This window comes from Arachis stenosperma, chromosome 6 (assembly GCF_014773155.1).
Source record: "Arachis stenosperma cultivar V10309 chromosome 6, arast.V10309.gnm1.PFL2, whole genome shotgun sequence".
Classification (NCBI taxonomy): Eukaryota; Viridiplantae; Streptophyta; class Magnoliopsida; order Fabales; family Fabaceae; genus Arachis; species Arachis stenosperma.
The window spans coordinates 62,460,810-62,471,923 of record NC_080382.1 but is presented as its reverse complement, the minus strand read 5'-3'; the positions used below and the strand labels follow the sequence as shown (position 1 = coordinate 62,471,923).

The 11,114-nt window shown below is 40.4% G+C and overlaps 1 protein-coding gene and 1 pseudogene across 1 annotated transcript; one reads left to right on the top strand and one right to left on the bottom strand.

Moving 5' to 3' along the window:
• The first annotated feature begins 282 nt into the window (after nt 1–282).
• LOC130934103 (uncharacterized) lies at nt 283–2,046 on the top strand. The gene is made up of 3 exons (XM_057863692.1): nt 283–493; nt 980–1,482; nt 1,573–2,046. The coding sequence occupies exons 1-3, from the start codon at nt 283–285 to the stop codon at nt 2,044–2,046; spliced, it is 1,188 nt and encodes a 395-aa protein (XP_057719675.1).
• LOC130937502 (small nucleolar RNA R71) lies at nt 737–837 on the bottom strand (annotated as a pseudogene).
• Nucleotides 2,047–11,114: the final 9,068 nt, after the last annotated feature.

Genomic DNA, 11,114 nt, shown 5'->3' with positions numbered 1-11,114 from the left:
TCTCTTTTTCTTTGTTATTTGCCATTTATTTTTGCTAACCCACTAACTGTTTGATATATTGCATCACTCATAACTAACAGTAATTCTGTCAGCAATACTTTCTGCACACATTGTTCCTTTCTTGTACTTGTTGGATGTATGACAGGGAGAAGAAGCGGGGCTTCAACTTTCTTTGATTCTGAACCTGAGAGGACCTTCCTTAGATTAAGGAGGGAAGTAAGAGGGAAACGTGCGATTGGTACTGAAGAGGAGGAGGAATACTTTGAGGAACATTTTGAAAACATGGAAGGCAACATGGAGAACCAACATGAAGAAGAGGCTCATAACCGTGGGGGAGGAGGTAGAGCGAATCATGCTGGGGAAGATAGAAGAGTGTTAAGCTCTTACATCAACCCAAACCCAGGCAATTGCGGAAGTAGCATCCAAAAACCCACAATCCAAGCCAACAACTTTGAACTGAAACCACAACTCATCACCCTTGTCCAGAACAACTGTTCGTTCGGAGGAGGTGTCCAAGAAGACCCCAATCAACATCTAACCACCTTCCTGAGAATATGTGACACAGTGAAGTCCAATGGTGTTCACCCTGACACTTATAGACTACTTCTATTCCCATTCTCACTCAAGGATAAGGCAGCCAAGTGGCTGGAGGCTTTCCCCAAAGAGAGTTTGACAACCTGGGAGGATGTGGTGAACAAATTCTTGGCCAGATTTTACCCTCCTCAATGAATCAACCGGCTGAGAGCTGAGGTTCAAACTTTCAGACAACAAGATGGTGAGACTCTATATGAAGCATGGGAGAGGTTCAAAGACTTAACAAGGAGATGCCAATCAGACATGTTCAATGAATGGGTGCAACTGCACATCTTCTATGAAGCCTTGTCATATGAATCAAAGAAGGCTATAGATCATTCCTCTGGAGGCTCATTGAACAAGAAGAAGACCATTGAAGAGGCCATAGATGTCATTGAGACTGTAGCTGAGAATGACTACTTCTATGCATCCGAAAGAGGGAACACTAGAGGAGTGATAGAGCTCAACAATGTAGATGCTCTGCTGGCTCAGAACAAGCTCATTGCCAAGCAGTTAGCTGACCTCACCAAGAAGATGGAGAGGAATCAAGTGGCAGCCATCACCACTTCATCAACAGCCCAAGAAGGAGTTGCTGAAGGGGGAGAGGGAGATCTTGAGCAAGCCAACTACATTGGGAATTCACCTAGACAAAGCCATGATCCATACTCCAAAACATACAACCCTGGATGGAGAAATCACCCAAACTTTGGGTGGGGAAATCAGCAAGATCAAAGTCAAGAACAGAGGCGTTACAACCCCAACAACAATGCAGCTCACCAACAATTATCCCAAAGGGCATATCAACATCAAAACAGCACCTCTGCCCTCGATCACTCATCAATTGACGAAAGATTCTCTAAGCTTGAAACCTTGATTGAAAGAATATGCCAAGACGTCCAAGACAACAAGGTGTTCAAATAAGAGGTGCAGTCAAACATGCAGAATCAAACTGCTGCCATCAAGAAGCTGGAGACATAAATTAGTTACCTATTCAAGCAGCTTTCTAACCGCAACATTGGCAATAACAACAGTTCGAGCAAGGAAGAGGAATGTCAAGCCATAACATTAAGAAGTGGGAAGAAACTTAAGGAGATTTCCGAAAAACTACAAGAAGAAAGCTCAAATGAAGAGGAAGAAAAGCAAAGCGGAGTACAAGCTCCAATTTCAAGTCTACAAAAGGAAAAGAGGATGTCAAAACTCAACTTCTCAGGAGCTCCATATCCTCAGCAGTTGAAGAAAAAGGAAGATGACAACCAATTCCTAAGATTCTTGGAAATCTTCAAGAAACTACAAATCAACATCCCCTTTGCTGAAGCAATAGAACAAATGCCACATTATGCCAAGTTCTTGAAGGAACTGATGACTAAGAAAAGAAGTTGGAAGAATAATGAGACTGTGATATTAACCGAAGAATGTAGTGCTATCATTCAGCACAAACTACCTCAGAAAATGAAGGATCCTGGCAGCTTTTAGATCCCTTGTATAATAGGGGAAATCACAGTAGAGAAGGTCCTTTGTGACTTAGGGGCCAGCATCAATCTGATGTCAGTAGCAATGATAAGGAAGATGAAGATCGAGGAAGCAAAACCTACCAAAATGGCATTACAACTGGCAGACCGATCGTTCAAGTTCCCTCATGGCATAGTAGAGGATTTGTTGGTAAAAGTAGGAGAGTTCATATTCCCGGCAGATTTTGTAGTATTGGACATGCAGGAGGAGGCCAAAACCTCCATTATTTTGGGAAGGCCATTTTTGGCCACTGCTGGGGCTATTATTGATGTCCAAAAAGGTGATCTTACCTTGAGATTACATCATGAAAAGATGACATTTAATGTGTTCAAGGCCATAAGTTACCCACCTGAACAACTGGAAGAATGTATGAGATTAGATGCACTCGAAGAAGAAGTGCAGGAGTGCTTTGAAGAAGAAGAACATGAAGAGCTCGAGAGGTTAATAGAGGAGAAATACATGTCAAATGAGGATGTTGCAACAGCAGAGAGTCATGTTCACGATGCACCAAAGGAAGAGAGTGAAAGGTCAGAGGCACCCAAATTGGAACTCAAAGCATTGCCACCAAATCTCAAATATGCATACTTAGGAGAAAATGAAAACTACCCAGTGATCATAAACTCGTGCCTCAGCCAAGATCAAGAGGATGAATTGCTCAAAGTGCTGCAGGAGCATAAGGATGCCATTGGATGGACCCTTGCTGACTTAAAGGGAATAAGTTCAGCTATATGCATGCATAAAATACTGCTGGAAGAAGATGCTAAACCCTCCATTCAGTCTCAAAGAAGGCTGAATCCGATCATGAAGGAAGTAGTGCAGAAAGAGGTTATGAAGCTTTGGCAAGGAGGAGTAATATACCCAATTTCAGACAGCCCGTGGGTCAGCCCAGTACATGTTGTGCCTAAGAAGGGAGGAATCACTGTGGTTCCCAATGAGAAGAATGAACTGATACCTACAAGGACCGTCACAGGATGGCGGATGTGCATAGATTATCAAAAACTCAATGAAGCTACACGAAAGGATCATTTTCCTCTCCCATTTATGGATCAGATGTTGGAAAGACTCGCAGGACATGCTTATTACTGTTTTCTTGATGGTTACTCAGGATATAACCAAATAGTGGTTGATCCTAGAGACCAAGAAAAAACTTCATTTACTTGCCCATATGGAGTGTTTGCCTACCGGCGCATGCCATTTGGGCTATGTAATGCACCTGCAACTTTCCAACGCTGCATGCTTTCAATCTTCTCAGATATGATAGAGAAATTCATTGAAGTGTTTATGGATGATTTCTCAGTATTCGGAGATTCTTTTACTAGTTGCTTGAATCACCTAGCATTGGTATTGAAAAGATGCCAAGAGACCAATTTGGTCTTGAATTGGGAGAAATGTCACTTTACGGTGACAGGAGGAATAGTTCTTGGCCATAAGATTTCTAATCAAGGAATCGAAGTGGACAGAGCTAAAGTAGAACTTATTGAAAAGCTTCCTCCACCCAGTGATGTCAAGGCAATTAGAAGCTTTTTAGGGCATGCTGGCTTTTACAAAAGATTTATTAAAGATTTTTCAAAAATAGCTAAGCCCTTGAGTAATCTCCTTGTATCAGATACACCATTCATCTTCGATGAAACTTGCATGTTGGCATTCGAGCACTTGAAAGAACGATTGTTCTCTGCCCCTATCATCTCCCCACCTGATTGAAACCTACCCTTTGAATTGATTTGTGATGCATCTGATTTTGCAGTAGGGGCAGTGTTAGGGTAGAGGAAGAACAACTTAGTCCATGTAATATACTATGCTAGCAAAGTCCTCAATGATGCTCAAAGAAATTATACCACTACTGAAAAGGAATTGCTAGCCATAGTCTTTGCATTTGACCAGTTTAGATCATACCTCATTGGTGTTAAAGTAGTTGTCTTTACAGATCACACAGCACTTAAATACTTATTTGCCATGCAAGAATCAAAACCAAGACTAATAAGGTGGATCTTATTATTGCAGGAGTTTGATATTGAAATCAGAGACAAGAAGGGAGTGGAAAACAAAGTGGCAGATCACCTATCCAGGATTCCCTATGAGGAAGGTGAAACACATGATACAAGTGTGAACGAGCTCTTTCCTGATGAGCAGTTGATGACAATTCACAAGGCACCATGGTTTGCAGATATTGCCAACCTCAAGGCAACATGGGCACTACCTCTAGGGATCAACAAGCATCAAAAGAAGAAGCTCATGAATGATGCTAAGTACTTCGTCTGGGACAAACCATATCTCTTCAAGAAATGTGCAGATGGAATCCTTAGAAGATGTGTTTCGGAAGAAGAGGGACGAGAGGTACTATGGAACTGCCATGGCTCAAGCTATGGAGGCCATTTTAGAGGCGACAGAACGGCAGCAAAGGTGTTGCAATGTGGATTCTTTTGGCCCACCCTCAAGGATGCCAAAGAACTGGTTAGAAGGTGCAATGAATGCCAACGATCTGGGAACCTGCCCAAAAGAAATGCCATGCCACAGAACTTCATCTTGGAACTGGAAGTATTTGATGTATGGGGAATAGATTTCATGGGACCATTCCCAACTTCATATGCAAACAAGTACATCCTAGTAGCCGTGGATTATGTGTCAAAATGGGTAGAAGCCATTGCAACCCCAACTAATGACAACAAAGTGGTGATGAACTTCCTCAGGAGGAATATCTTCAGCCGGTTCGGAGTTCCAAGAGCCCTCATCAGTGATGGAGGGAGCCATTTTTGTAACAGACCACTGGAGGCTCTTTTACTCAGATATGGGGTGAAACACAAAGTAGCTACACCTTACCATCCCCAAACAAGTGGACAAACTGAGATATCCAATAGAGAGCTTAAGAGGATTCTGGAAAAAACCGTGGGTGCATCAAGAAAGGATTGGGTGAAGAAGCTGGATGATGCTCTCTGGGCATACAGGACGGCATTTAAAACACCATTGGGAATGTCCCCATATCAACTGGTTTATGGGAAGGCTTGCCATTTACCACTTGAACTGGAACACAATGCTCTCTGGGCCATCAAGATACTGAACTTCGACAGCATTGCTGCTGGTGCAAAGAGGATCTTGCAGCTACAAGAGATGGAGGAATTCAGGTCACAAGCTTATGAAAATGCTAAGATATATAAAGAAAAGGCAAAGAGAAGACATGATCTGCATCTTGCACCCAGGGATTTCGAAAAAGGGCAACAAGTACTCCTCTATAATTCTAAATTGAGGCTGTTCCCAAGAAAGCTCAAATTGAGATGGTCCGGGCCCTTCATTGTCACGAAGTCTCGCCATATAGGCACATCGAAATCATGGATGAAAGATCAGAGAGGACTTTTACAGTGAATGGACAGAGACTCAAACATTATCTTGGCAACATGGGGGAAAGCCCCAGAATGAAATATCATCTCAAGTGAGTGATGGTGCGTCGAGCTAGCGACGGTAAAAGAGCGCTTTGTTGGGAGGCAACCCAACTTCAGGTAACTTCTGTTTTATTTGAATTTCAATAAAAATGACAAGATGTTTCCCCTGCATAGTAAGAAGCTAAGTTTGGTGTTCCACACCAAAACAATTTGAGAAGTGTAAATGCGATTCTAAGTTTGGTGTTCCACAAAAGTAGGATACTTAGAATCACACTACACTTGGAAGTAATCAATCTCTAGTTAAGTAATGTTATCAACAAAATATGGGGTTCTCTGCATGCATGCAATGTAGTATACTGAGCAAGGAACTAAGTTTGGTGTCCAAACACCAAAATAAGTTCAAAAATCATGAGCATGCATGCAAACTGACCATTTTCAAGTGCTTGGAAAACAAGCAACGTCCAATATCTTTGCAGAAAGCTCATGAGAAGATGGTGCGTTTGCAACAAAGGAGATAAAGCATCAGAAACCATGATGATGAAAATGAGAAGGCAAATGGATTGGTATAGCAAACTATCTTCCAAAGGTTGTATTACACGTTAATTCCATCTACTCATTGTGATAAAGAGATTGGATATCCAAATGCACTGTTGATTAATAGTCATGTGTCAGTCTGAACCTTTGTAATTCTACACTTTTAGCTCTTCATGCTTAGGTCCATGAATGCTAGTTTAGGTGTCTATGCATCTATCCCTTTCTTATTTGTAAGCTTGTCCACTTTATAATCAAATGAAGAAGAGAATGTTGTGATTTAAAAGACCAGAGTGGAGTTCATAATATGGTAGTGTATTCATGAATCCTTGGGGGTAATCATAAGTTAGCTAAGTTGGTTCAACCACAAGGTTAGGATGACAACTATCTATCCTAAATACTTTACTTTGGATATACACATGAGACTAAGTATATAACAAGATCCTAATAAGAGAAGGGAAAAGAACAATGAAAGTGAAAAACAAAAAGAAAAAAAAAGAGTAAGCAATAAGGCTAGGCACCAATGGTTTTTAATCTTAAGGCATGTGTCTGTGGTGCTCCTGTGTGAGGGATCTACTTGGATGAATAAGCTCTTAGGAGTGCCTTATCACTTGGTAACTTGGGTTAACTAACCCGGGATTATCAGCTGAAAGTCCACTATCAAGAGTAACCCTCACTACAGAGCATTTAGTAACCCAAAGAGGTGTTGGACACCAAGGTCTCAAGAAAGAAAAATAAATGAACCAGATGCCTGTGGTGTGTATGTATGGGGGAGAGACTTGAGCGAGTAAGTCCTTAGGGGTGTTTCAACACCTAGCACCTTGAACCAACTGGTTCGGGAGTGTTGGCTGAAAGTTTATCCTAAAGAGTTGCCCCCTGGTGCACGAATTTGTGATTCGCACAACTAACCAGCAAGTGCACTGGGTCGTCCAAGTAATACCCTACGTGAGTAAGGGTCGATCCCACGGAGATTATTGGCTTGAAGCAATCAATGTTTATTTTATTAATCTTAGTCAGGAGGCCAATAGGATTAAAAGTGAAATTACTAGATTTGATTATAAAAATAAAAGAGAATAACAGTGTTACTTGTTGTGCAGTAATGAGAAATATGTTGGAGTTTTGGAGATGCTTTGTCCTTTGAACTTCAACTCTTCCTTGAAATCCTTCAATACACGCAAGGCTCCTTCCATGGCAAGCTCTATGTAGGGTGTCACCGTCGTCAATGGCTACTTCCCATCCTCTCAGTGAAAACGTTCCTATGCTCTGCCACAGCACGGCTAATCATCTGTCGGTTCTCAATCAGGTCGGAATAGAATCCATTGATTCTTTTGTGTCTGTCACTAACGCCCAGCCCTCAGGAGTTTGAAGCACGTCACAGTCACTCAATCCCGGAATCCTACTCGGAATACCACAGACAAGGTTTAGACTTTCCGGATTCTCATGAGTGCTGCCATCAATCCGGCTTATACCACGAAGATTCTAATTAAGGAATCTAAGAGATATTCATTCAGTCTGATGTAGAACGGAGGTGGTTGTCAGGCACACGTTCATGGATTGAGGAAGGTGATGAGTGTCACGGATCATCACCTTCTTCATAATTAAGCGCGAATAAACATCTTAGATAAGAACAAGCGTGTTTGAATGGAAAACAAAGGAATTGTATTAAATCATCGAGACGCTGCAGAGCTCCTCACCCCCAACAATGGAGTTTAGAGACTCATGCCGTCAAAAGTATGTAATTCAGATCTGAAAATGTCATGAGGTACAAGAAATGTCTGTAAAAGTTGTTTAAATAGTAAACAAGTAACCTAGGTTTACAGAAATGAGTGAACTAAGATAATTGGTGCAGAAATCCACTTCTGGGTCCCACTTGGTGTGTGCTGGGGCTGAGACTAAAGCTATCCACGAGTAGAGGCCTTTCTTGGCGTTAAACTCCAGGTTATGACGTGTTTTGGGCGTTCAACTCCGGATCATGACGTTTTTCTGGCGTTTAACTCCAGACAGCAGCATGAACTTGGCGTTCAACGCCAAGTTACGTCGTCTATCTTCGCGCAAAGTATGGACTATTATATATTGCTGGAAAGCTCTGGATGTCTACTTTCCAACGCCGTTAAGAGCGCGCCAATTGGACTTCTGTAGCTCCAGAAAATCCATTTCGAGTGCAGGGAGGTCAGGATCCAACAGCATCAGCAGTCCTTTTTCAGCCTAAGTCAGATTTCTGCTCAGCTTCCTCAATTTCAGCCAGAAAATACCTGAAATCACAGAAAAATACACACACTCATAGTAAAGTCCAGAAATATGATTTTTGCTTAAAAACTAATAAAATTCTATTAAAAACTAATTAAAACATACTAGAATCTACATGAAATTACCCCCAAAAAGCGTATGAAATATCCGCTCATCACAACACCAAACTTAAACTATTGCGTGTCCTCAAGCAACTAGATGAATAAAATAGGTTCTAACAGAAATTAAGAAGTAATAATATTTTAGAGTTTTAAATGAAGCTCATATTCTTATTAGATGAGCGGGGCTTGTAGCTTTTTGTTTCTGAATAGTTTTGGCATCTCCATGTATCTTTTAAATTTCAGAATGATTGGCATCCTTAGGAACTCAGAATTCAGATAGTATTATTGACTCTCCTAGTGTAGTATGTTGATCCTTGAACACAGTTATTTTATGAGTCTTGGCCGTGGCCCTAAGCATTTTGTTTTCCAGTATTACCACCGGATACATAAATGCCACAGACACATAATTGGGTGAACCTTTTCAGATTGTGACTCAGCTTTGCTAGAGTCCCCAATTAGAGGTGTCCAGAGTTCTTAAGCACACTCTTTTGCTTTGGATCACGACTTTAACCACTCAGTCTCAAGCTTTTCACTTGGACCTGCATGCCACAAGCACATGGTTAGGGACAGCTTGATTTAGCCGCTTAGGCCTGGATTTATTTCCTTGGGCCCTCCTATCCATTGATGCTCAAAGCCTTGGATCCTTTTTTACTCTTACCTAGGGCTCATGGCTTTTTTTTTTTTTAACTGCTTTTTCTTGCTTCAAGAATCAATTTCATGATTTTTCAGATCATCAATAATATTTTTCGTGTTCCTCATCCTTTCAGGAGCCAATATTCATCAAATTCAAAGTACAATTTATGCACTGTTCAAGCATTCATTCAGAGAACAAAAAGTATTGCCACCACACATAATTAATTATAATTTTTATTATTAAGAACTCGAAAATATAAATTACTTCTTTATTCTAAAAAAATCTACTACTTTATTCATGCCTGATGATGATGAGAAAAATAAATTATAGCTTAATTGGAAATAAAATCAAAATAGACATACTAATTACTACTACTACTATCTATCTCCTAAGGTGAACTTTCTAAAATAAAAACATTATCACTAAGTTAAAGCAGAAAAATTGGAACTCAGCAACCTGTTGTTTTGAGGAGTAAATGTTCCTCTAATCTGTGGGGTGTTGTTCAAGGATTAATTTTTGGCGCTTCAGCTCCCTTAGATCACGCCCTTGCTCCTCCTGTTCCTTGAGCAGTTTGCAAATCATGCTACTTTGATTATTCTGTTCTTCCTTTATTTGATCCATAGCTTCTTGCAATCTGGAAATAGAAGCCTCAAGATGTTCCCAGTATTCGAATTGGGGCAGTTCTGGGAGGGCTTCTGGTGCTCTTCTCTTGGTTGAATCATCTTGTTGCTGTTGTCTGACCATTGATATTCCAGTAATGGGCTTTTCAATTAGGATATATTCAGTTATTCCCATCTTTACTCCAGCATCTTTGCAAAGCATAGAAATTAAGCTTGGATAAGCCAATCTGGCGTCCTTAGAATTCCTGTTTGCTATTTTATATAGCTCACATGAGATCAGCTGATGGACTTCCACTTCTTTTCCCTGCATGATGCAGTGAATCATGACAGCTCTTTTGATGGTAACTTCAGAACGGTTGCTGGTGGGCAATATGGAACGCCCAATGAAATCCAGCCAGCCTCTGGCTACTGGTTTTAGATCTTCCCTTTTGAGTTGAACTGGGATGCCAGTCGTGCTGGTAGTCCACTTGGCTCCAGGGATGCATATATCCTCCAGGATCTTGTCCAATCCTTTATTGACCCTCATCATTCTCCTATTAAAGGAGTCTGGGTCATCTTTCAGTTGAGGGATCTTGAATATCTCCCTGATCTTGTCAGAATTGGTATGAATGATCTTTCCTCTGACTAAGGTCTTATGGTCAAAGAGAGCAGCTCCAATGATTCTTTGCCTTTCTGTCTGCCATAGATTAGCATAGAACTCCTGGATCATATTTCTTCCCACTTTTGTTTCAGGATTGGCCAGAATTTCCCAATGCCTGTTTCGAATTTGCTATTGGATCTCCGGATATTCATCTTCTTTCAGATCAAATCTGACTTCCGAGATCACTGATCTGTGACTCATTATCTTGTAGTAATGGTCTGAATGTTCTTTAGTTAAGAACTTCCCTTGATTCCAAAGGGGCTTTGGAGCACTCTCTTTCTTGCCCCTTTGGGTGGGTTGCTTTCCTCTAGGGGCCATGAATTTGATGAGTATGTTTTTGTGATCACGGATAACCACACCAAACTTAGAGCTTTGCTTGTCCTCAAGCAAAAGAGAAGAAAGAAGAGGGAGAAGAAGAGAGCAATTGTGGAATGGTGATGATGAGGAGGGCGCCGAATACAATATATAGGGAGGGGGTGGGAAATTTTCGAAAAATAAGAAAGAGATAAGATAGAAGATATGATTTTAAAAGATATGATCAGAAAAAGATATAATTTTTTAAAAGAGAAAGATATGAATAATAATTTTAAAAGATAAATCTGAAATTTTTAATTTTGAAAAAGATTTTAAAAAGAAAATTGAGTTTTGAAAACAAATTTTTAAAAGAGTTGGATTTGATTGGAAAACCATTTGTTTTTTTGGATTAAGATACATTTGATATTATTGAAAAAGGGATTTTAGAAATTAGGATTTTTAGAACACTAATTTGAATTGAGGGATGATAATTTAAAATATGTTTATGCAAGAAATCATGAATTGGAACATAAAAAATTGGAAAATTTGTAAAGAGAAACAAAATTTACCTCCTCCCCACCATCCTGGCGT

Coding starts and splice junctions, on each gene's coding strand:
- LOC130934103 (XM_057863692.1), top strand. CDS start 283: ATGGAAGGCAACATGGAGAACCAACATGAAGAAGAGGCTCATAACCGT. Junction 494..979: donor CACCCTTGTCCAGAACAACT/GTTCGTTCGGAG, acceptor TTGAGACTGTAG/CTGAGAATGACTACTTCTAT. Junction 1,483..1,572: donor AAGACGTCCAAGACAACAAG/GTGTTCAAATAA, acceptor CTATTCAAGCAG/CTTTCTAACCGCAACATTGG.